Raw genomic sequence first — 20,730 nt, 5'->3', positions numbered from 1 at the left:
GGAACTCACTTTGTAGACCAGGCTGGCCTCGAACTCAGAAATCCACCTGCCTCTGCCTCCCAAGTGCTGGGATTAAAGGCGTGCGCCACCACCACCCGCCCGGCCCGGAAACACTCTTAAAAGGGGAGGATCTGACCTTCACCACAACACGGAGGTGCTACACAGTTCCAATGTCCAATTCCGTCAGATGTTCTGGCAAAACCAAACCACCCATCTCTCTGAGGACCCAAGACCTTCAGTGGTCAGTCCTGGCCAATTTACCTGCTGGTGTCGGGTAACTGACTAGAAGACAAGGAAAGTAGCTGTTTGATCAGGGTGTGGCCACAGGGCATCCAAGAGAGTGTCAGGAGAGAATTCATTTAAAGTCTCCATCCTAGTTTGTCTTGGATGTACCTTATACAGTGACAGGATTCCGAATGAGGGGTAAGATAAGACAGCTCAGGGGAAAGGCACGTGGAACTGACCGGAAAGATCCTGGGACTTTCCTAAGTAAAGCTGTATGTAGATGAGAAAACAACCCACTGAGAAAGGCTAATTAAAGGTCAAGTGCTGTGGACTGCTACGGGGAGAGGGGGGAACCAGGCGCTGCTGTACACTGCTGGGACAGGCAGCAATGGAAACATATTTTTCTATCACTTAGGAATCCATAAATAAGCCCTTTAGCCCGGGTATGATGCCAGAAACCATCCCAGGTGTGGTAAAAACCAGATTGGTGACGATCCTCAAGTCTGCTGCTTAAATAGGAGAAAAAAAGGACTCAATAACCTTTCAATGAATGCTTAATTAGGCCGTATTACAGGCACTCAAATGTCTACACTACAGCCTCAAATACCATAAAAGAAATCCCCAAGGGGAACCAGTGCTCTACAAAGCAGAGAAAAGGTCGCAATGATCCATTTATAGGACTCCTCCAACAATATTAACAATTAATTATACAATATTAATAGTTTCACATGGCACAAGTCGGGAGAGACAGAGCCGAGCCCTAGAACTAAGAAGGCGCCCGAGCTTTGAACCCTAACTGTCAGACATCTTCCAAACAAAGGGATACCAAGATGGCGGTGTCTTATATATACTAACACCAAAGGCTAAGGCAAGAGGAGAGGGGTTAAAAATGAGCAAGACTAGAACTGAGCGGACTAATGGGGAAAGGCTGTAGGGCAGAAAAGCATGCTGGGAATGTATCTCCGAATATGCAGGCTGGGATTCCCAGTGCTTTTGATTGACTCAGAAGCTGCCCCAGGGCATGCTGGGAAGTCCATACCCACACACACTAGCTTCACTGAAGTTGTCTCTCGCACACTTTGGGGGTACCGGTGCTTCGTCTCCAGGGCTTCTATAGTGGACAGGCCGGAATTCCAGCATGAGACCCTGACACTGTCTTCTGGATGTTTAAGGGGTCTGCAGTGTGCTGATGATGGAACTAAAGTGGAAGTCATGCCCACCACCAGTAGTGGCTTTATAAACTCCTGTAGGATAGGTGTGTGTGTGTGTGTGTGTGTGTGTGTGTGTGTGTAAAGCTCCCGCAGGCTGTACGACCACCTCCGGCAGTGAGGTTAGGTGTCAGACCACCCTCATTTCTGCAGGACTGACAGAGGACATGATCTTGCAGAGAGCCCGATGCAACCTGAGGCCCTCAGCCTGGAGCCCCTTCCCAGCTACCATAGTCTAAAAGTGCCGGAGGAGAAACTGGGAAAGCTGGCTTTGGGCAGACTGATGTGAGACACTTGGGTGGATAGAAAGGAGATGAAGAATCTAGGAGATATGCTTAAAAAAAAAAAAAGGTGTGGTTGTACAAGCCTGAAATCTTAGGACTGGAAAAACCAACACAGGAGGACTGTACAAGTTCAAGGCCAGCCAGGGGAACATAGTGGGTTCAAGGCCAGCTTGAGCTATAAGTAAAAATCCTATCTTCACAACAAAACACACACAAAAAAGGCAAGAAGGTAAATTATGCAGAATAGAAATATAAAGTGTTATGTTAAAAAGTGGCATTGCTAGAGAGGAAGTCCAAATACAATTATTAAAATTTGGGAATTTATGGTTGTGCGTTCGTGCGTGATTTGAGTGTACGGGGTGGGGTGTGTGTGTGTGACATCGAGGCAGCCTTGTGGTGACAGTTCTCTCTGTCTACCTTCCTGTGTGTCCTGGGGGTTGAACTGAGGTCACCTGGTTTGCACAGCAAGCACCTGTATTTTCTGAGCCATCTCACGAGGTCCAAAATACCATCTTTAAAATGGCTTTTTGTTTGTTTGTTTGTTTCCTCTTGTTTCCCAGGATGGCTTGAACTCACTATATAACCAAGGAAGTCCTTGAACTTCTGTTCCACTGCTGAGTGCCGGGGACAAAACGCTGCCCTCTCATTTTTATATTTCACAGTCCATTCCTTTTGCTATGACCAGAATGTCCAGAGCAAGTGTCACAAACACAGCTGATAAAACCATCACTAAACTTTTAAAAACATCCATATTTTAAAGATGTGCATATCCTTTATCTTAGCTCTAAGGAGGCGGAGGCTGGTAGATCTTTGTGAGTTCAAGGTTAGCCTGGTCTTCATAGTAAGTTCCAGGCTAACAACAATAACGCACACTAAAATAAAATACAGACAAACACGCACATCTTCTGCTGCTGACCTCCGTACACTCTTCTGAGTCAGTTCCTGAGCACTCATCTTGTGAAGGCGTCTGCACTCTGCGCACATAGGTGCACATAGGTGCACATAAACTCATGTAGGCATCCTCTGTGTAGCAGTCTCCTAGATCAAAACATTCTATCCTGCAGGGGAGCTCCTTGAGCAGGAAGGTAAGCAACTCAAGATACCTTCAGGAAGTACCTGAAACTGACCAGATTCACTAGGCCCCTCCCTGCCAGAGTAAGGAGAAAAGAAAGCCTAGCTGCCTGGAAGACTGAGGCCAGCCCAGCTGCCTGGAAGCGATTTAGACCAGAGTCCCTTGGAAAGGACACTTTCTAAGCTGTTGAGCTGTTCGAAGCTCCAGTTCCCAGCTTTGTGAGCTGTCATACATGCTAGGGCGGGCTTTGGTGATGCAAATGTCTCTGAGTCATTTCGTCTCCTGTAGGCAACAACCCCGCCCCCCCCATTAGTAACCATAATAAAACTCATTGGTTCACCAAGGTGGACTTTGGTAGTATCTGCATTTTGGCCTGTTGTGGGTTCCCTACCTGGGGTGAGTGAGTAGGGAGGTGTGTTTTGTCTTTAAAACAAACAACAGCCCTTAAAACCATTGATATATGATCTTTACCTCCACTTTCTAGCCACATTGTCCCCCCTCCTTTTCCACCTCTTCCCCCCCCCCCCCACTTTCTCCCCTCTCTCTCTCTGAAGCAAGATCTCACTATGTAACCAAGGCTGGCCTCAACGTCACAATCCTCAGAACTTCATCTTCTCAGTGCTCAGATTATAAGCCACGCATCCCGTTGGTAGGTGTGTGGTTTTGTAGTTTTACATACTTGATTTCCTTACTAAAGTGCAATTTTACGTCATCATCATCTTCTTCTTCTTCTTCATCTTTTTCTTTTCTTTCTTTTTTTTTTTTTTTTAAAGAATTATTTTCCAGGCAGTGGTGGTGCACGTCTTTAATCCCAGCACTTGGGAGGTAGATTTCTGAGTTCCAGGACAGTCAGGGCTATACAGGGAAACCCTGTCTCGAAAAACCAACCAACCAACCAACCAAAAAAAGAATTATATATTCTATGTATGTGAGTACACTGTAGCTGTTCTCAGACACAGCAGAAGAGGTCATCAGATCCTATTACAGATGGTTGTGAGCCACCATGTGGTTGCAGAGGCTGTGGGACTGTCAGGCCCCAGCTGCCCTGAGCCATATACACAGTTCACTATGGAAGCACGCCTCAAATCCTGGGCGTTATGAATTATCTGAAGCTTTCTGGAAAGCACCCTTTACATCAGCGCAACTGTGCCCCGCGCAGGACTGTCTACCACAGCACTATCTCGGATTAAGAAAGAATGTATAAATCTCTTTCAAGGGAAAAATAAGATCAGAAGTGAATGTCTGCTTTAAAAACGGAAACCAACTTTTACTGGGCAAAGGGCCTGCTAGCAGAATTTGAAGTCTAAAGAAAAATGTAAGTGGGGGAAATATGTTTTCTTTCTTGCTCTGTTGGAACCACGCTTTCAAGCTCTGAGCAGTCTCGGGAAAGAATGCCGCATGAATACACCTGGCAATTTCCTTCTCTGTCGTACAGCTTTATATTGTCTTGATTTTTGGTGATTTTGAATGCTTTTGAAACACTCATTGAGCTATCAGGAAAAAGAAATATGTTACTGTGAGAACTAATGAGTTTTAAACAGTGCAGACGCCTTATCTTGGGCTTGCAGCAGAGTCTGGCCATAAAAAGCTCAGTTCATCTGGACAGGGTTAAGATGCATAGCTCACTCCATCTTTCGGCTGGGCCGGCTGTCTTTCCTAATAAGGCAACCCCTGATAGATTACTAAAAATCCAAACACTTCACAATTTTGGTGCTAACTCCTTCCCACCACCACATCTGTAAAAGATAAAAACAGAGAGCTGGCTCAAATAAATCCTGTCCCGTCTACCACTGGAAGACTCCAGAGTGGTTAAAATCACGATAGATGTGCATTCCACAATCTGGAAAGATGCCTGCTTCTCTAAGCTAACAAAGCAAGCTGTGCAGTTATACGGATGCGAGACACAGTCCGGTTGTTTAAAATTCCCGCATGCGTGCTCATGTCTTTGTACAGAAAAAAAATATACACGTGGGGCCACCGAGATGGCTTAGCTGGTAAATGAGCCTGCTGCCAAGACTTGAGGACCCAAGTTCAATCCCTGGCGCCCACGTTCCAGAAAAGATCTCAAAAAACCCGACTCTGCCAACTTGTCCACACACACAAATAAATATTTTTTTTTTTAAAATGAAAAAGGTCTACAAAATAGGAATATATTAAGCCACTAGCTGTGTTTGCCCATAGAGAGTAGTATCCTGGAAAGAAAACTATCCTCTATTTATTTATGATTTGCTGCTACTGACAGGGAGTCGAGCTTCTAAGTCTAAACTCTGTGTCTGCTGAGATCAGTGTGGCCGGGGAGTGGGAAATGACTTAACTGACTTTAGCTCCACCATGGAGTGATGGCACCTCCCTCAAACACAGAGTTTAATGAGCTAATGGTACATATCAGGTCTTTAGAGCCATCCCTGTCACAGAGGCAGTGCCATACCTTTTACTGGAAAAATGTTTCTATCTATGGGCAGCACATCTACGCGGTTTAATTAAAAACCCCGGGGGGGTTGGGAAGATGGTAGCAGATTAAAGCATACACTGCTTCACGAAAGATCGGAGTTTGGTTCCCAGCACCCATACCAGGTGGCTCCCGACTGTCCCTAATGCCAGCTGTGATCCGCGAGATCTAAAGGCTCTGGCTTCTGTGAGCGCCCACGCTACCCACATACAGTCACATACCCAAATACATACTTAATTATAAAAACTTAAAACAACCATTCAGCCCTATATAAATGATATAAATTAACATATATGGGAGCAGGGTGTTTAAAAGATAAAAGACTCCCCAGAGAACTTTGATTATCAGCCAAACTTGTGAATTACTGGCTCAGAGGCTGAAGGCAGGGATGAAACAGTGGGTGCAGGGCTAAGCCCAAGCTGGGGAAAATGTAAGAAAATTCTGGAATGGAATAAAGACCATAAAAAAGAAACTAGAAAAAAGGGGGGAGGGTGCGGGGTGGGAGTTAGCTGGGAACCTGGGCTGAGGGACTGCACAGGGAGAGGGCAGGGTGCGGGCCTGGTGTCCTTGTTCTGGCTTGTACGTAGGAATCCCACAAGCATCTATTTACTTCATGCCCGAAGGAACAAGATAGGGCTTGTTCTGAGAAGGTAGCTCAGCCAGCAGCCAGACTGAAGCAGGACACCCGGGAAGTGCCAAGGGGCGTGGGACCTTCAGCAGACCCTCCAACCGGCTAATTGTCTAAGCAGAGTCTTATCTCCTCAGAACCCTAGGGCATGGGGGCATTCGGAACAGCCAGGTCTGGATCTGGGATGTTGAGGGACTTGTCCCAGGTCACACAGTCTGGGGTGAGCATCAAGACAGAAAGTTCCCCTTAGAGTGCTCAGGTCTATAGTATGTCTGTCCGTTCTGACCAGTTTAACCAGCGTCTAAAGGAACGTGGGGGTGGGGCACATGGCTTTGCTATACAGTCCAGGTTGATATTAACTCATGGTCCTCACCTCAGCTTCCAAGCACCGAGGAGGATTAGACCCATGCTACATGTTCAGTTTAGATAGGAGGTCGTATTTTCCTATGAAATGATCTGGGTCAGTGGGTCAGTGGGTCAAGGTGCCCGCTTCCAAGCCTGACAGCTTGAGTTGGATGGCCAGAACCCACATGGTGGAAGGAGAGAACCAACTCCTGCAAGCTGCCTTCTGACCTCCATGGCACACACGCATGCATACATAACAGAAGACAGACAAGAAAAAGGGCTATGGTTCTCTAATTCGAGACAGTAAGCCAGGCTTGGTAGAATACTCATGTAATTCCACCACCTAGGAGGCTGAGGCAGGAAGGTCTCTAGTTCCAGGCTAGCCTGGGTTACATAGCAATACTCTTGTCTCAAGTGTTAAGAGAATCTTTTTAGAAATATGTACCTGCACCCCACATACATAATTCTAGAGAATTAAAATCTTGCTACTCGTGTCTTCTACCACTGATCTAGCTATACCTCCAGTTCTCTGACGCAGTCTCTTTATGTATTTATTGAAACAAGGTCTTGCTATGTAGAGCAGGCTGCCTCGCCCCACAGTCTTCCTGCCCCAGACTCTTGAGTACTAAAATAATAGGCATGCACCATCATGCCCAGTTTTCAGGCTCCCTCTATTCTCCTGTCTCCAACTTCGGAGTACTTGGATCTCTGGCATGTGCCTCAACGCCTGGCCCTGAAGCACTCTCAAATGGGCAAAGATGGGATCCTCAGGTTAAGGGGTGGGGGTGGGGGAAGGAAGGCCTGGGGTTACATCTCCTTAGCCTGGAGTTCTCCATTCAAGTCCTGAGGGGAAGCAGCCCAGCACATCTCCTCACTGAAAGAGGTTCTCCCACCAACTGGCCGTGTGGCTCTGTGGCTAGCCAGTGATGAAGCCAAAGCGGTGAGGTCAAAGAACCGGTCAAAGAGAAAGGAAGCTGTCCACCGGGCTGGCTTTCCTAGGATGAGGTGTTTCTGAGCAGCCCAGCAAGACGGAGGTAACTGCAGCCTGGGTAGCATATGGTGGTTTCTAGACCACCAATGTTGATGCTTCTGGTTTGGAATTTGGTAGTGGAGGAGACAAGAAGGGGGTGGGGTCTTTCAAGCTTTCCTATCCAGGGCCAGGGGTGGGAGGTGAGGGTTGAGGAGGGGCAGAAGATAAACTGCCAGTGGCAGTGTCTGCTAAGAATGTCAGTCTGAGCCGGGTCAGGCCTGGTATCTGAACTCCACCACCCCAACCCCACCCCACCCCACTCCCCCATCCTAAGGAGAAGCCAGGGCTGTTGGATATAAGTGTTTCCCCACCACCACTCCAGTTCCTGGTGATTAACAGAAGCCAGGGGAGGGAAGAGGAATTCGAGGCTCCTGAGTCAGAAGTTAACTATTTCTAATCTTCCCCTAGCTTGTCTGGGGCCAGAGGACTTTGCTTTCCCTCAACCACATGGATTCCCACGTGGTTAGTACTGTATACTTAGGGAGGTTCAAGGCTGGATCTCACAACTTTCTAGTAGATGACACTGGGCAAGTCACAAAATTACTAATGTAGGTTTTCCAGCTAATGTACAAAATTACCAATGTAGGTAGTCTAGCTAAATGGGGCCCATTCCACCTGCCCTGGGGCTCTTGGAGGATTAAAGGGGCTTATCACATAAAGTAACAAGTGTGGTTCTGGAATGCAGTAAGCTCTCAAAAAAATGGACTCAGGGGCTGGCAAGCCGAGTCGGTGGATAAAGGTGCTTGCCACCAAGCCTGACTAACTGAGTTTGGTCCCTGGAAGCCACATGGCAGAAGGAGAGAAGTTAACTCTTGCAAGTTGCTCTCTGACCGCCACTCATGCATCTATGTACGCACACGAATACAAGACAAATAAATATTAATAATAATAATAAACATTATAAAAAATAAAATAAATGTCATTTCGGCTGATAGCTTTTGACCATTTTCCTGCCAGTTCCTCTGCCCAAATCAATGAAGTGAGAGGCAAGGCTCAACGCAAGACACATCTTTGGTGTGAGGAAAGCCAGGAAGCGGGCGGCAGCATGGGCGAGGTCAGCACCTTAGCTCAGGAGGACTTCCATGAGGCTAGGACCGTGCCCAAGCATCCGGCCTGCCTTTCCCTAACATCACCTTGCTATCATCGGGCTCAGACACTCCCAAACAGCTCTCCATTGCTCCCCTGCCTTAAATCCTATGGCCCAGCCATATAGGATGTAGTTAAAACCCTAGAACCCATGTTGTTCACCTGCAGGAACATCCCCTGCCATCTCTCGTGTCCAGCACCCTAGCTGTTTCTTGGCTTCTAGCTAAGACACCGTTTCCTATGGTATTCCCTTGTTAGCACCGTCTCACTTCCTACTCCACTTTTCTCTCACAGTGGCCTACGAAGCTCGGGACTTTCATACATTTGCTCACTCACATATCCCGGGCACCCAGATCAGTACCTGGCACATGCCAGTAATCACAGCACTAAAGAGGACAAAGAAAGAGAATCATTACTCTGAGGCTAGCCTGGACTACACAGTGAGAGCAGCCTAAAGTGGGGCGGGGGGCGGGGCATGGGGCATGTGTTGAACTGAGGACTAGCAATTGTACTTCCCTGGTGATTTTTATTTATTTAGGTTATGTGCATGTGAGTGTTACATCAAAGCACATACATTCAAGAGGCCAGGCGACAACTTACAGGGTCAATCCTCGCTTTCTACCATGTAGGTTCCAGGGACTGAACTCCGGTTTGGCAGTGTCTGTATCTGCTGAGCTCATCTGTCTTTTGAGACAAGGTCTTAGAGATCCATTAGTTGTCAACTACTGGGGTTACAGGAAGAGTAACGCACACCTCATTATGATTCAATCATAAAATTCTAATGTAGGTAAAGTAGTCTATGGTATCCGAAGCCAGAACAGTGGTTATCTTGAGAGAAGGGAGCTGTTGGGCAAGGGTCACCTAAGTTATTGGTAATGCCAGTGGTCTGTGTGCTGGTACCCAGGCATCTTAAGCTGGCGATGTATCAATAAGCTAGTTACTCTGGTACTTATCCCAGCACAGTTAACTCTTTTTTTAAAAAAATTATACTTATTTAGTTAATTATGGTGGGAGAGGAGGGAAAGGCATGTGACTTGGTGAGAGGTCAGAGGACAACCTGCAGGAATGGTTATCTCCTTCCACCATGTGGGTCCCAGGGATCAAATTCAGGTCACTGGGCTCGGTGACAAGGGCCTTAATATGCTGCCACCTTGCCAGCCCTCAACATTACGTTCTTCTTCAACATCAAGTCTCTGGACAGATGCCTCACTGATCTTGGCAGGGGAGGCCCTCTCCTATCCCACCATCCTCCAAATGTTCTAAAAACCACTTTAGCTTCTGGCTCTAGTTATTCACTGTCCACCCTAAGATGCCTTGCTACACAGCAGAGGTGAGGACACCCATTCTGAGTAACCTAGGAACAGAGTGTTATGAGAGGAGGTGACGAGAGGTTTGAGACCGGCTCCCCAGACACACTGGATGGTGATAGAGAGCAGAGTCTTCAGCAACCAGCCCTCCCCTCTGCTGAGGGAGGAAGGCAGCTGGCCAGGCTCCAAACCCCAGTTCCCTACCACTCATTCCTCTGAGGCAGATTTATGGGGCACTATAGACTCAATCCCCTTGGGCTATGGAGGCAGCCAACCAGGTTCTGCATCCTGGACTTACTGCAGAGTGCCCAAGTGACTCCATTTTACATGGAAGGGGAAGGTAACTAGCACCTGCTTTGCAAAGGATTAAAACAGAGCTCACACCAGACTGTAAGCTTCCCAAAGGCAGGGACTTTGTTTAGTTCACTGCAAGAATGAAGAAACTCCAAACTAAGGGTAGTTTTTATACCAAAAGCTGAGCTAAACACAGCCATCTTGAAACTAAGTCAGACTCAGCCAAGGTCACTAAAGAACTCAGAGCTGCCATTAGCCTTCAAACTTACCCAAAGGCTTCCTAAGAATTGGTTGATAGAGTGAGTGTCTGACTAATGTCTTGAAACTGCTTCTCTCAATTGGGATAATCTTTTTTTTTTTTTTTTTTTTTTTTGTACACCTGGTAAAGACTGTCTTGTTTTATTCAAATGCTGATTTCTGAACCAGATGGCAGACATCGGATTACAGGCTGGATGTGGGTGTTGTCAAGCATCTCCTGCCTCATTGTTTTGTAAACATCTTCTCTATCACCTTCTGACTGGTCAATTAAAGAAGCTGAACAGCCAATAGCTGGGCTGGAGAGTTAAGGTGGGACTTCTGAGAAGAAAGAGAGGGTCTCAGATGGGAGCAGAGGCAAATTCCAGCCCAACAGAAGAAGCAGCAGCAGGTGCAGGAACAGACTAAGAGGGGCAGGTGACTAGTGAGACATAGGCCAGGCCAGCATTGTCAGGTTAGAATAGCTAGTAATCTGCTCAGCTATAGTGCCCAAAGTTTACTAGATTCATTCTTTCTTCCTTCCTTCCTTTTTTTGTTTTTTGAGACAGGGTTTCTCTGTAGCCCTGGCTGTCCTGGAACTCACTCTGTAGACCAGGCTGGCCTCAAACTCATAAATCCACCTGCCTCTGCCTCCCGAGTGCTGGGATTAAAGGCGTGTGCCACCACACTCGGCTATTAGATATTTTCTTTACTTACATTTCAAATGTTATCCCTTTTCCTGGTTTCCCCTCTGAAAACCTCCTATCCCCTCCCCCTGTTCACCAGCCCACCCACTCTAGCTTCCTGGCCCTGGCATTCCCCTATACTAGGGCATAGAACCTTCACAGGACCAAGATCTTCTCCCCCCATTGATGGCCGACTAGGCCACCCTCTGCTACATATGCAGCTAGAACCATGAGTCCCACCATGTGTTTTCTTTGATTGGTGGTTCAGTCCCAAGGAGCTCTGGGGGTATTGGGTAGTTCATATTGTTGTTCCTCCTATGAGGCTGCAAACCCCTTCAGCTCCTTGGGTACTTTCTCTAGTTCCTTCACTGCGGACCCTGTGCTCCGTCCAATGGATAGCTGTGTGCAGTGCCCAAAGTTTATAATAAATTTAGTAAGTCCCTGTGTCCTTATTTGGGAGCTGGGTGGGGCATAGAAAGGCCCAGGGTGACAGGTAAGGTGACTGTGGTCCATCACTTCTAATAACTCAGCTCATCTCTCACAAGTTCCCACTGATCCCTTATTTGTCTGTGCTCCCAGATCACGCTTGAAGGGCTAGGAATCTCCCATGGGCAGGGCCAGAATACACAGTTCTGTTCCCCTCCCCTCAAGATTAACTTCTCTAGTAAAACCCCTAATATTAAGGCCCTTAAAGATGCTGTGTCTCCCTGTGGAGAAATGTTTTTGAAAAATGCTATAATGAAAACATCTGACTATCTGGGCATGGTGATGCTCACCTTTATCCATAGTACTCAGGAGGCAGAGGCAGGCAGGTCTGTGAGTTCAAGGCCAGCCTGGTCTAAATAGTGAATTCTAGGCCAGGCAGGGTTACATAGCAAAACCCTATCTCAAACAAACAAACAAACAAACAAACAAACAACTAAGTGCTCACAGGAGTAGGGATTGTTGACTGGTGGCTGTGAGACTCAAGACCCAGCATTTTGATTCTTCCTTCTACACACGACGGGAATCAAAAATTTACACTCAAATCCTACCTGGGCACTGCACAATGACTCTGGTAAAACCACAGCCACAGGAGTTTCTTTGCATAGTTCCAGGCTAGCCAGGGCTACATAAATGAGATCCTATCTTTAAAAAAGTGGTTGGGGGTAGGGGTTAAAAAAAAAAAAGGGGGGCTGACCTTCACAGGGGAGTCTTGGTTTCTTCCAACAGACTTACTGGGTGCTGGGCAAGCACCAGGAAGTAAAAGTTCTATCTGGGAACTCAAAGATGTTTATGAACTATTGGACAAATTAAAACCAGGAAGCTGAGCCTTTGTTTCTCCATCTTTAAAACTTCTTACAGGGTTTCTTAAGTTCCACCTCTGAGACTAAGACCTCAAAGTATTTAATATTCACCTTACCTGCTTCAAGGGAATGTTAAGAAGGTAGAGCAAGCTCAGAGTTGTAGAAGGGCTTTGAAGAGAAAGGCACACACAAACAAGGCGTTAATTATACCAGTTCATTTCTTTGAGCTCAAACTTCATAGCTGCTTGTAATATTCATAACCCAGGGGCAAGGAGGGAGGGTTGTAATATGGAAAAGTGTTGTTTGTTTGGCCAAACTTGGGGGTTTGTATGTACCTGCAGGATAAGCCTTCTAGCCCTGTCAGATCCAGGGACGCTGATGTTTCAAGAATTGGGGAGTTAGGGTGGAAATTTAGCATCAGCTGAAGGCTATGAGGAAAGATACTGGGAAGTGAGACCTGCATATTTTTGTTGTTGTTGGGGAAGTTTCATTTATTTAAGTTTATGAAGTTTAGTTTTATATAGTAAGTATCAAACCCAAGGCCTTATTCTGCCCCCGAGCTAAAGCCACAGCAGCACTTAGATATTTTTAAGAGACTGTCGCTTGGGCTGGCTCAGTGGTTAAGAGTACTAGTTGCTCTTGCAGAGGACCTGGGTTCAGTTTCCAGCACTCATATCAGGAGGCTCTCAATCTCTATACCTTCAGTACCAGAGAACTTTTCTGCCTCTGCAGGCACACGTGGTGCACATACATACATGCAAACACATTCTCTCTCTCTCTCTCTCTCTCTCTCTCTGTCTCCTCTCTGTCTCATACACACTTGGGCTAGTGGATGAAAGTGTTTGCTGAGCAAGCCTGAAAACTTGAGTTCAATATCAGGAAGCCACAGAGGGAAGAAAAATAGACTTCTGAATGCACTCTGGCCACAAATAATAAATATTCTTATTGGGTGTTTTTGGTTCGTTTTGGTTTTTTGATAAAGGGTCTCACTATGTTGCCCTGGCTGGCCTGGGAGAGCATCTGCCTATGACTTCTGATGGGATTAAAGGTGTGCATCACCACCACAGCAAACTAAGTAATTTTTTAAAAAGGAGCTAGGATTTTGCTATAGTCTCTATGTTGGGCTAAATTCCTGGGACCAAGAGATCCTGTCTCGTCTCTGAAGCAGCTGGGACTATAAGCACACCATCTAGTTTGCAAAGTCTCAACTTACTAGCACTAAGTGGGCCGGAAACTTGCTTTCACTCAAGACCAAAGTGATTTCCCATTTCCAGGGAAGTCTGTCCCGAGAGTCAGTAGTGTTTGTCGGGAAAATCACGATGTGCCAAGCACATTAGTCTACTCTGTTTTATTAACCAGGTACATTCTTGGTACAAGCCTACCATTTTCACAATCATAAACCAGACATCAGAGAAAGCAGAATTTCCTCAGGAAAAAAAAAAGTTTTAAAATTGGTGATGTCACCAGGAAGCTCAGGCCAACTCAACCATGTAATCAAAACCCTGATCAGCAACCTCAAGCCAAGGAAAGTGGCGGCTAATCTGATACTTTTTGCTTCAGTAAGGAAGATAAGACACAACTCAAAGCTATACCTGCTCTCTGAATACAGCAGAGGATGTGGAGGTGGGGGTGAGGGCTGGGGTGGGGGCGTGGGGTGGGGGGAGGTGGATTTGGCAGAGATCTGGTCAGCCATAGAGCTTCCTCAGGGAGCCAGAATTGGATTTGGGGCCCTGGCCAAGTTAACATTTTTACAGGTTGGCTCAGTTGCAGTTTGTTAGCCCGCCAGTAATAAACCCATGTGCAAGAATTTAAAGTTTATGAGGCATGGCCTCTTACTGCCTAGGCTCCGGCTCCCTACAGCCAAGCCTTTAAGGAACCTAGCCTAGCCTGGGTGTTAATTGTTTTGTCAATCTGCAGAGTTATTTGAGGAAAAAAAAAATTTTTTTTTTAAAAAAGGCGTTCTACAGACACAAGGGTCTCACTTTTCTTTTGGAGAAACAAAGGAAAGTCATTCTGCTTCTCAGCGTGGACACCCCCATATTCAAGCTGTGGACGTGTGGACCTGGAGTGAGAAGCACTAGAAAATGCTAGGTGGCAGATGCTTTTTGGAAGTCAGCAGAAACTAGAGATTCCCTTCCCACGTTCTCTGGAACTTTACTTAAGGATCCGAGTTTAACAACTTGGGTTTAAACTCCCGAGAAAAATCCCACTGTCCTCTGTAGTCAAAGAGCCCGCTAACCAGCTGATAGATGCCCGAGTCTCATGACACACTGGTGGTTCTCAGTACCGAAATGACCCTCCACTTTTAAGTTTTTGAACTTGAGTGGAGAAAATCGCAACAGAAAGATCAAAATGTGCTTTGATCGCTCGCTCGCTCACTCACTGGTCGGCTTGGGACACAGACTGCCTTCCCCCCTTCCCCCGCGACTCAAGTAATTAACATCCTAGTACCAAGACGCTTGGAGTGAGGGACCTAGTGTTCCCGGTGCGTGATGCCCTCCGCCCAGGTGTGCCAGGCCATTCGCAGGCAGGCTGCAGGGGCGCAGGCCCTCCGGGAATGGCAGGGTTAAGAGTGCATTCCAGCTGCCCGGGAAGAAGGGGGGCGGGGAGGGCAGCCTGGAGAAGAGAAACAGACCGGGTCTGTCTGTCGGAGACACAAAGCACGGTTCACAAAGGGGGCCAGAGAAGGGGCGAAGGGGGCTGCTCAGGGCACGGTTCATCTCCACACCTGCGCGGGGGTTGCGGGAGGAATGTGCACTGCGCATTCCTCTACTGTGGCGGGGCGGGAGAGTTTTCCACGTCGGGGCTGGGTGAGGGGCTCAGCCGCGAGGCACCGAGAGGTCAAGATAAGCAACAACAGTAGCAGCGAGGCACAGAAGAGCTGGACGTTAGTAGGCGCACCGTTGCTCAGCCTTCTCGCGCCCAGCCCAGCCCGGGAGCCACTTTCTACGCCTCCCGAGGATGTGGGGTGGCTCCAAGACGTCCCAGCTCTGCTCTAGACAACCTTCCGATGCGCCACAGTAAAGCGAAGCACGTGTGGTCTTCCGCACTGTGGCTCCATCCAGGCTGGCTCCGGGAGGGGTCTTACCTTTCCCCAGAACTTGGCTCGGCTCCAGGTCAGTTCCTTCCACCTCCAAGGTCACTCCAGCCTCCCCGATGAAGCCCGCTCGGTAGGGCTCGGAGACCACGCTGCGTAGCCAGCAAACCTGAGTGTGAGGGTAGAAGGGTTAAAGAGGAGGCTGAGTCACAGGCATGCCTGGTTCTGTACACCCATTCTTGGGAGTCCTGGGGGGGGGGCCCTCCGGGACAACCTTGGCCCCAAGGAGCACAGCCCTAAGATTCCCCCGACGCCCGCAGCGTGAGAACCCCACCCGCCCTCCAGGGAACAATCCGGGTCAGGACCATGGCAAAGCACTGTGGTACCTGGAGCAGGAGGAGCAGGAAGGCGTGAGGCCCACTAAGAAGCTCCATAACTGAAGGGAGGTGAGAAGGCTGCCGCGACGGTGGGGCGCGCTCTGCTAAGCTCCGGGTGCAGCTTTGAGCACCGCGGCTCGCTGGAGCCCGCGGGAGGAGGCCAGGTGCGCTCAGGTAGCTGCTGATTGGTCCAACGTCACAAGGTCCCGCCCCCTCGCAGGTGGGGTCGAGGCCAGCCTGCCGAAGGCACTCTCGAAGCCCTAAAGGTCCTCCCTGGTGCCCTCCACCGGCCTCCCTGCTCTTCTGGAACTACTTCTGAAAGGTACCCCGTGGCTCTCGCAGTCTCTGGCTTCGATGGAAAATAATCTAACAAAACAAAACCCCCCAATCCACTCCACCTCAGCCTCTGCAGCACGGGAAGACAAATATTCCATTGCTGGCAGCTACAACGGAAAAAAAGTGGAGACGCATCTGAAACCCGACAAAAAAACAGAGGCTCCCCATTCATGCTACCGGAGGCGCTGTGTTCAAAGCTTTGATGAAGGCAGGGCGTGTCTTTACACCCGCTACAGAGGGGTCTGCCCTCTGCCACTTTCTCTACCTCCCACACTAGGCCGGGGAGGGGCAGGGGCGGGGGCGGGGGAGCGCTCCCGGGTTTTAAAAGTGGCATCGAGGTCTCAAAGGACCGCGCTACGCGATCTGATACACGTGTGAGAGAATAGTAACTTCCGTTTGCAGCTGGACAAATGGAAGGCAGCTAGTACAGAAAGTCCCAGAGTTTGGAAGCCATAGTAACTTCAAAGGGCTTGAGGTAGGGCACAAGCTATTTGTTATCAGCCCCATTATTTCTGGCACCCCCAATATAAATGTTTTCTTTCTCCAAATATAATTGTTTCCTTAATTTTATGTTAAATGCAAACAATGGAGATTTTTGCGTTATTTATTATTGTCATGTATGAATGGCCCATCGCACACATGTGAAGGTCAGAGGACGACTTTGTGGAGTTGGTTCTCGCCTTCCTCCTTTAAATGGATTCTGGGATTGAACTCAGGTCGTTAGGATTGTGCATTACCTGCTGGGCCCAAACTTTTTTTTTTAACACTTATTTATGTATTTATTTATTTTATGTGAGTACACTGTCGCTGTCTTCAGACACACCAGAAGAGGGCATCAGATCCCATTACAGATGGTTGTGAGCCACCATGTGGTTGCTGGGAATTGAACTCAGGACCTCTGCAAGAGCAGCCAGTGTTCTTAACCTCTGAGCCATTTCTCCAGTGTGCTTTACCTGCTAAACCATCTCCTTTGTCCGTTTTTTGTGTTTGCTTGTTTGTGTGGTTTTTTTTTTTTTTTCTTTTGTTTTGAGGCAGACTCTCACATTGTAGTCTCAGGCTGGCCTTGAATTCATTCAAACCTTCTGTCTCTGGCTCCTAACTGCTGGAATAAAAGACAATGACCCACAATGACCAGCTTAACAATGATGACTTTTTAAAAAAAGTGTAATGTGTCTCAGGCTGGCCTGAAACTATGCACCTGGGATGGCCTTGAACTTCCGATTCTCCTGCCTCTACCTTCCTAGTACTAAGACCTTGTACCTAGTACTAAGACTTGCCACCCCATGCACAGGTTCCAACGGCCCCATTCCCCGTGCCCTTTCCCTGTAAAGGCATCTCTCCCCCATCCCCTGCCCCTCCTCTCTGCAATGCTGGAGATTGAACGCATGACCTTGCACACCTGCCAGGCAAGTAAGTGCTCCACTGCTGAGCTGCAGCCTCAGCCCTGGATGAGACAAGCCTTCTGAACCAACGTATCCCCCCACCCCCATTCTCCGAGTGCGCCTCATCTTGCATTGCTCTCCAGAGAATCCCAGGATGATGCTTTTTCTCCAGCTAGCTCAGCTTTAGAAGTTTATGTTTGTTTTGTTTTGTTTGCCTTCAAGTATTAACCTGTACCTACCTGTCCTTTCTACCCAAGTCTCTGGCTGAGCAGTAGAACTTATGATGTAATCAGGCAAGCATTGGCTCTACTCGATTTACTGTGTGGGATTTAGACTCGGGTCCCACCTCTTACTGAGGCTATTCAGCTGTCACTGGGATTATTTTGATACCTACCCTCTGAAAGTACTGTACTAGAGCCAGGAGAGGGGTGTGCCTTTAATCCCTGCTCGGGGTGTGGAGGCAAGATGATTACTGCAAGTTCAAAGACAGCCTACACTACATAGTGAGTCTTTGTTTCAAAAAAAAAGGACTAGACTAAAGGAGAAGGCTCAGTGGATAATGTGCTTTGGTAAGTCCCAAGTTCAAGTCCCCAGATTCCACGGAATGTGGATGGCAGTAGCCCATCTGTAAGGATCTCCTATGAAGAGATGGGGGGAGGGCAGAAGGAAGCCAGCAGGCCAGCCAGCCTGGTTCATACAGTGTCAAACAAAGAGACCCAATCTCAAACAAGGTGAAAGATAGTATTGTCTCAGAGACTGTCCTCTGGCCAATGCACGTGGCCCCTACTCATACTCATGAACACACATCTCTCCCTCTCCCTCTCTCTTACACACACACACACACACACAGAGGGGGGGGGTAGGAAGAGGAGCTCGGCTGTATTAGAATTAAACGAAGATGTGTACTTGAGGATTAAACAGATGAACGTGTTAAAAACGCTGAACTCAGTAGCTGGCACTGAGCAAGAGCCCAGTGGTGTCGGTATTAGGACTCTAGGATGCGGCTCATTTAGTTTTCTCTGCCTCGCCAGCTAGGGAACTGGCTAGCGCTCCCAGTTCCACAACTAAGAGAATGAGCAGTGTCAGAATCCTTCAATTTCGCCGCTGCGGGCAGCCGGCATCTGCCATCTCTGGAGTCTTCAGTGATCCGCGCAGTCCTAGCACTGTGGGAGGAGGTGGCAACTTGCAGAAAAAGCCCAAGGCAGCTTAGTGGTCCAGCTCTCCTGCTGGGGACGCTTGCCAAATCCTAGCTGCCCGCTGGAGCTGCTCAATGCTCTAACCTAGAGGGGACAGGGTGGCTCGACCTATCCTCACCCCCAAAGTTCCCCCAGCGCCGGCCCGGAGCCAGACGAAACCATTAGGCAGACAGTTAAACACAAACGAGCCTCAGGATACAGGCCCTAATTAAGTAAACACTCGGCTGGAGAGCTGTGGAGCGCGCTCATTTCCGCCTCCTTCCAGGGCACTCTGCATTCCGGCGGGGGGCCGCGAGCAGAGCGGAGAAAACGATACTCAGCTCTTCGGGCGAGCCTGGACCACGACGCTGCCTTCTGCGCAGCTTCTCCAGCTGGTCATTCATCAATTCATTCATTTAACTAAATGAATCTCAGTCTTGAGTTTCAGTTAAATTTCCCGGATAGCCTGATCATGAGTTCAAGGTCAGCGTGGGATGTGTGTGTGTGTGTGTGTGTGTGTGTGTGTGTGTGTGTATGTGTGTGTGTGTGTATCTCCAAGCTCTTGTCTTGGAAAAACAAAACAGATGCCCAGAATTTGCTTCCTCCACCCACAGCCAGTGATTACCTGGTGTAGGTGACAGCCCCAGCATCCTTCCTTTCCAAACAGACAAACGCTAAGTTGTAATTGCACCAGAGTTCCCCTGTACATCTGGCTGATGCTCTCTTTGGGACTAGGTCTGTACTCACACCGCCGCTGCCCTTCAGCCTGCGGTCTCCCGTTTAGTTAACAGTTCTTCCTGGGAGCACTTCTTGATGTGTCTTGCTGGGGACATGAATCCAGAACAAGCTTGGAACTGAAGACGGACCAAGAGCTTCTTCTGTTTGGGGATGTGTCAGAAGCCTGCCATGGTGTGATGAGGAGGCTGTAGTTGTTGTATGTGCCACCGCAGAAGACCAATGTGGCTGGGGGATGTGCTCTGTCACAAAGGCAACACGCGGAGTCTGGCACCTTACAGTGGAAGGCAGGCTTGCCGAGGTTGGACCCTGGGTTCCTGGAGCCTTCACATCTCTATTAGTCAGTTTTCTGTAACAATAAGAAAATGCCAGAGACATGCAAGTGAGAAAGAGAAAGGTTTGTTTGGAGTTTTGGAGGTTCCAGTCCACAGCTGAGAGACCCCAAAGTATTGGGCCTGTGATAGCAGCATATGGTGGCAGAGGTTTATTGCGCAAAACCCACCTACCTCCTGGTAACCTTGGAAACAAAGAATGGAAGAAGAAGAGGCATCAAGCTTCAGAACATGTCCCCATGGCATGGGGAGACACTTTTCTTCAGTGGTGCAGAAGATGGGGTGTGATTGAGAGGGGGTCAAGAAATAATGCAGGTGTGTGTGTGTGTGTGTGTGTGTGTGTGTGTGTGTGTGTGTGTGTGTCAATGTAATCAAAATACAATGCATAAGATTGCCCTAAAAGTTAACTTTAGGAAACAAAAGTCCAGGGGCTGGTGAGATAGTTCAGCAGTTCAGAGCACTGTAGCTCTTGTAGGGGACCCAGGTTCTGAGCACCCACATGGTGGCTCATAACCCCCTCTGTAACTTCATTTCTAGAATTGGATGCCCTTTCTTGGCCTCCTCAGGCACCAGGAACATAAGTGGAGCTCATATACACATGTGGACAAACATACACAGAAAATAAAGTTTTAAAAGGTAAAAACAATCAAACAAACTGATTTTGGGCTAGAGAGATGACTCAGGGTGAGGAGCACTCACTGTTCTTACAGAAAAAATGTTAACTGGGTTTGTTCCAGGCACCCACATGGCTGCTTACAGGCATTCTTAACTCCAGTTCCAGGGAATCTGAGGCCCACTTCTGGCTTCTCCAGACATGCACAAAATGTATATGCAGACAAAATACTCAGATGCATAAAAGGAATTTTAAAAAAATTAAAATTTGTAGCATTAACAGGTCAAATACTAAATAACAAAATATAAGAATGTGTTCCCAATGATCACCGGGTCCTACATTTTTTTTGTGTGTGTGTTTATGTGTGAGTTTTTTGGAAAGATGATTTCACTAAGCCTATGTTGTTCTGGAACTCTACATCAGGTAACCTCAAATGCACAGAGATCTGCCTGTCTCTCTCAAGGAGTGCGCCACTGTACCTATCCCCAGCCCCCAGCTCTTAAATACTCATCATTTCCCATTAGTGGACCTTGAAGACCAATCTTTGGAGACTTTGGGGTACAGGGAAGTCTGGGGATAAAACCCGGGGCTTTGTGTGTGCCAGGCACT

General features: G+C 48.0%; 1 protein-coding gene across 2 annotated transcripts in view; it reads right to left on the bottom strand.

Moving 5' to 3' along the window:
* The window catches only part of Cdh3 (cadherin 3), a 46,060-nt gene extending 30,348 nt beyond the window's left edge, over positions 1–15,712 (bottom strand). For both annotated transcript variants that reach the window (NM_001037809.5, NM_007665.3), the window contains exons 1-2: positions 15,558–15,712; positions 15,223–15,340 (exon numbers count right to left, since the gene is read on the bottom strand). In NM_001037809.5, coding sequence (NP_001032898.1) covers positions 15,223–15,340; positions 15,558–15,605 — 166 coding nt within the window. In that variant the 5' untranslated portion in view covers positions 15,606–15,712. The remainder of the gene's footprint in view (positions 1–15,222; positions 15,341–15,557) is intronic.
* Between the last annotated feature and the right edge of the window lie 5,018 nt (positions 15,713–20,730).

This window comes from Mus musculus, chromosome 8 (genome assembly GCF_000001635.26).
Source record: "Mus musculus strain C57BL/6J chromosome 8, GRCm38.p6 C57BL/6J".
NCBI classification, from domain to species: Eukaryota; Metazoa; Chordata; class Mammalia; order Rodentia; family Muridae; genus Mus; species Mus musculus.
This window is presented reverse-complemented; position numbering and strand designations above follow the sequence as displayed.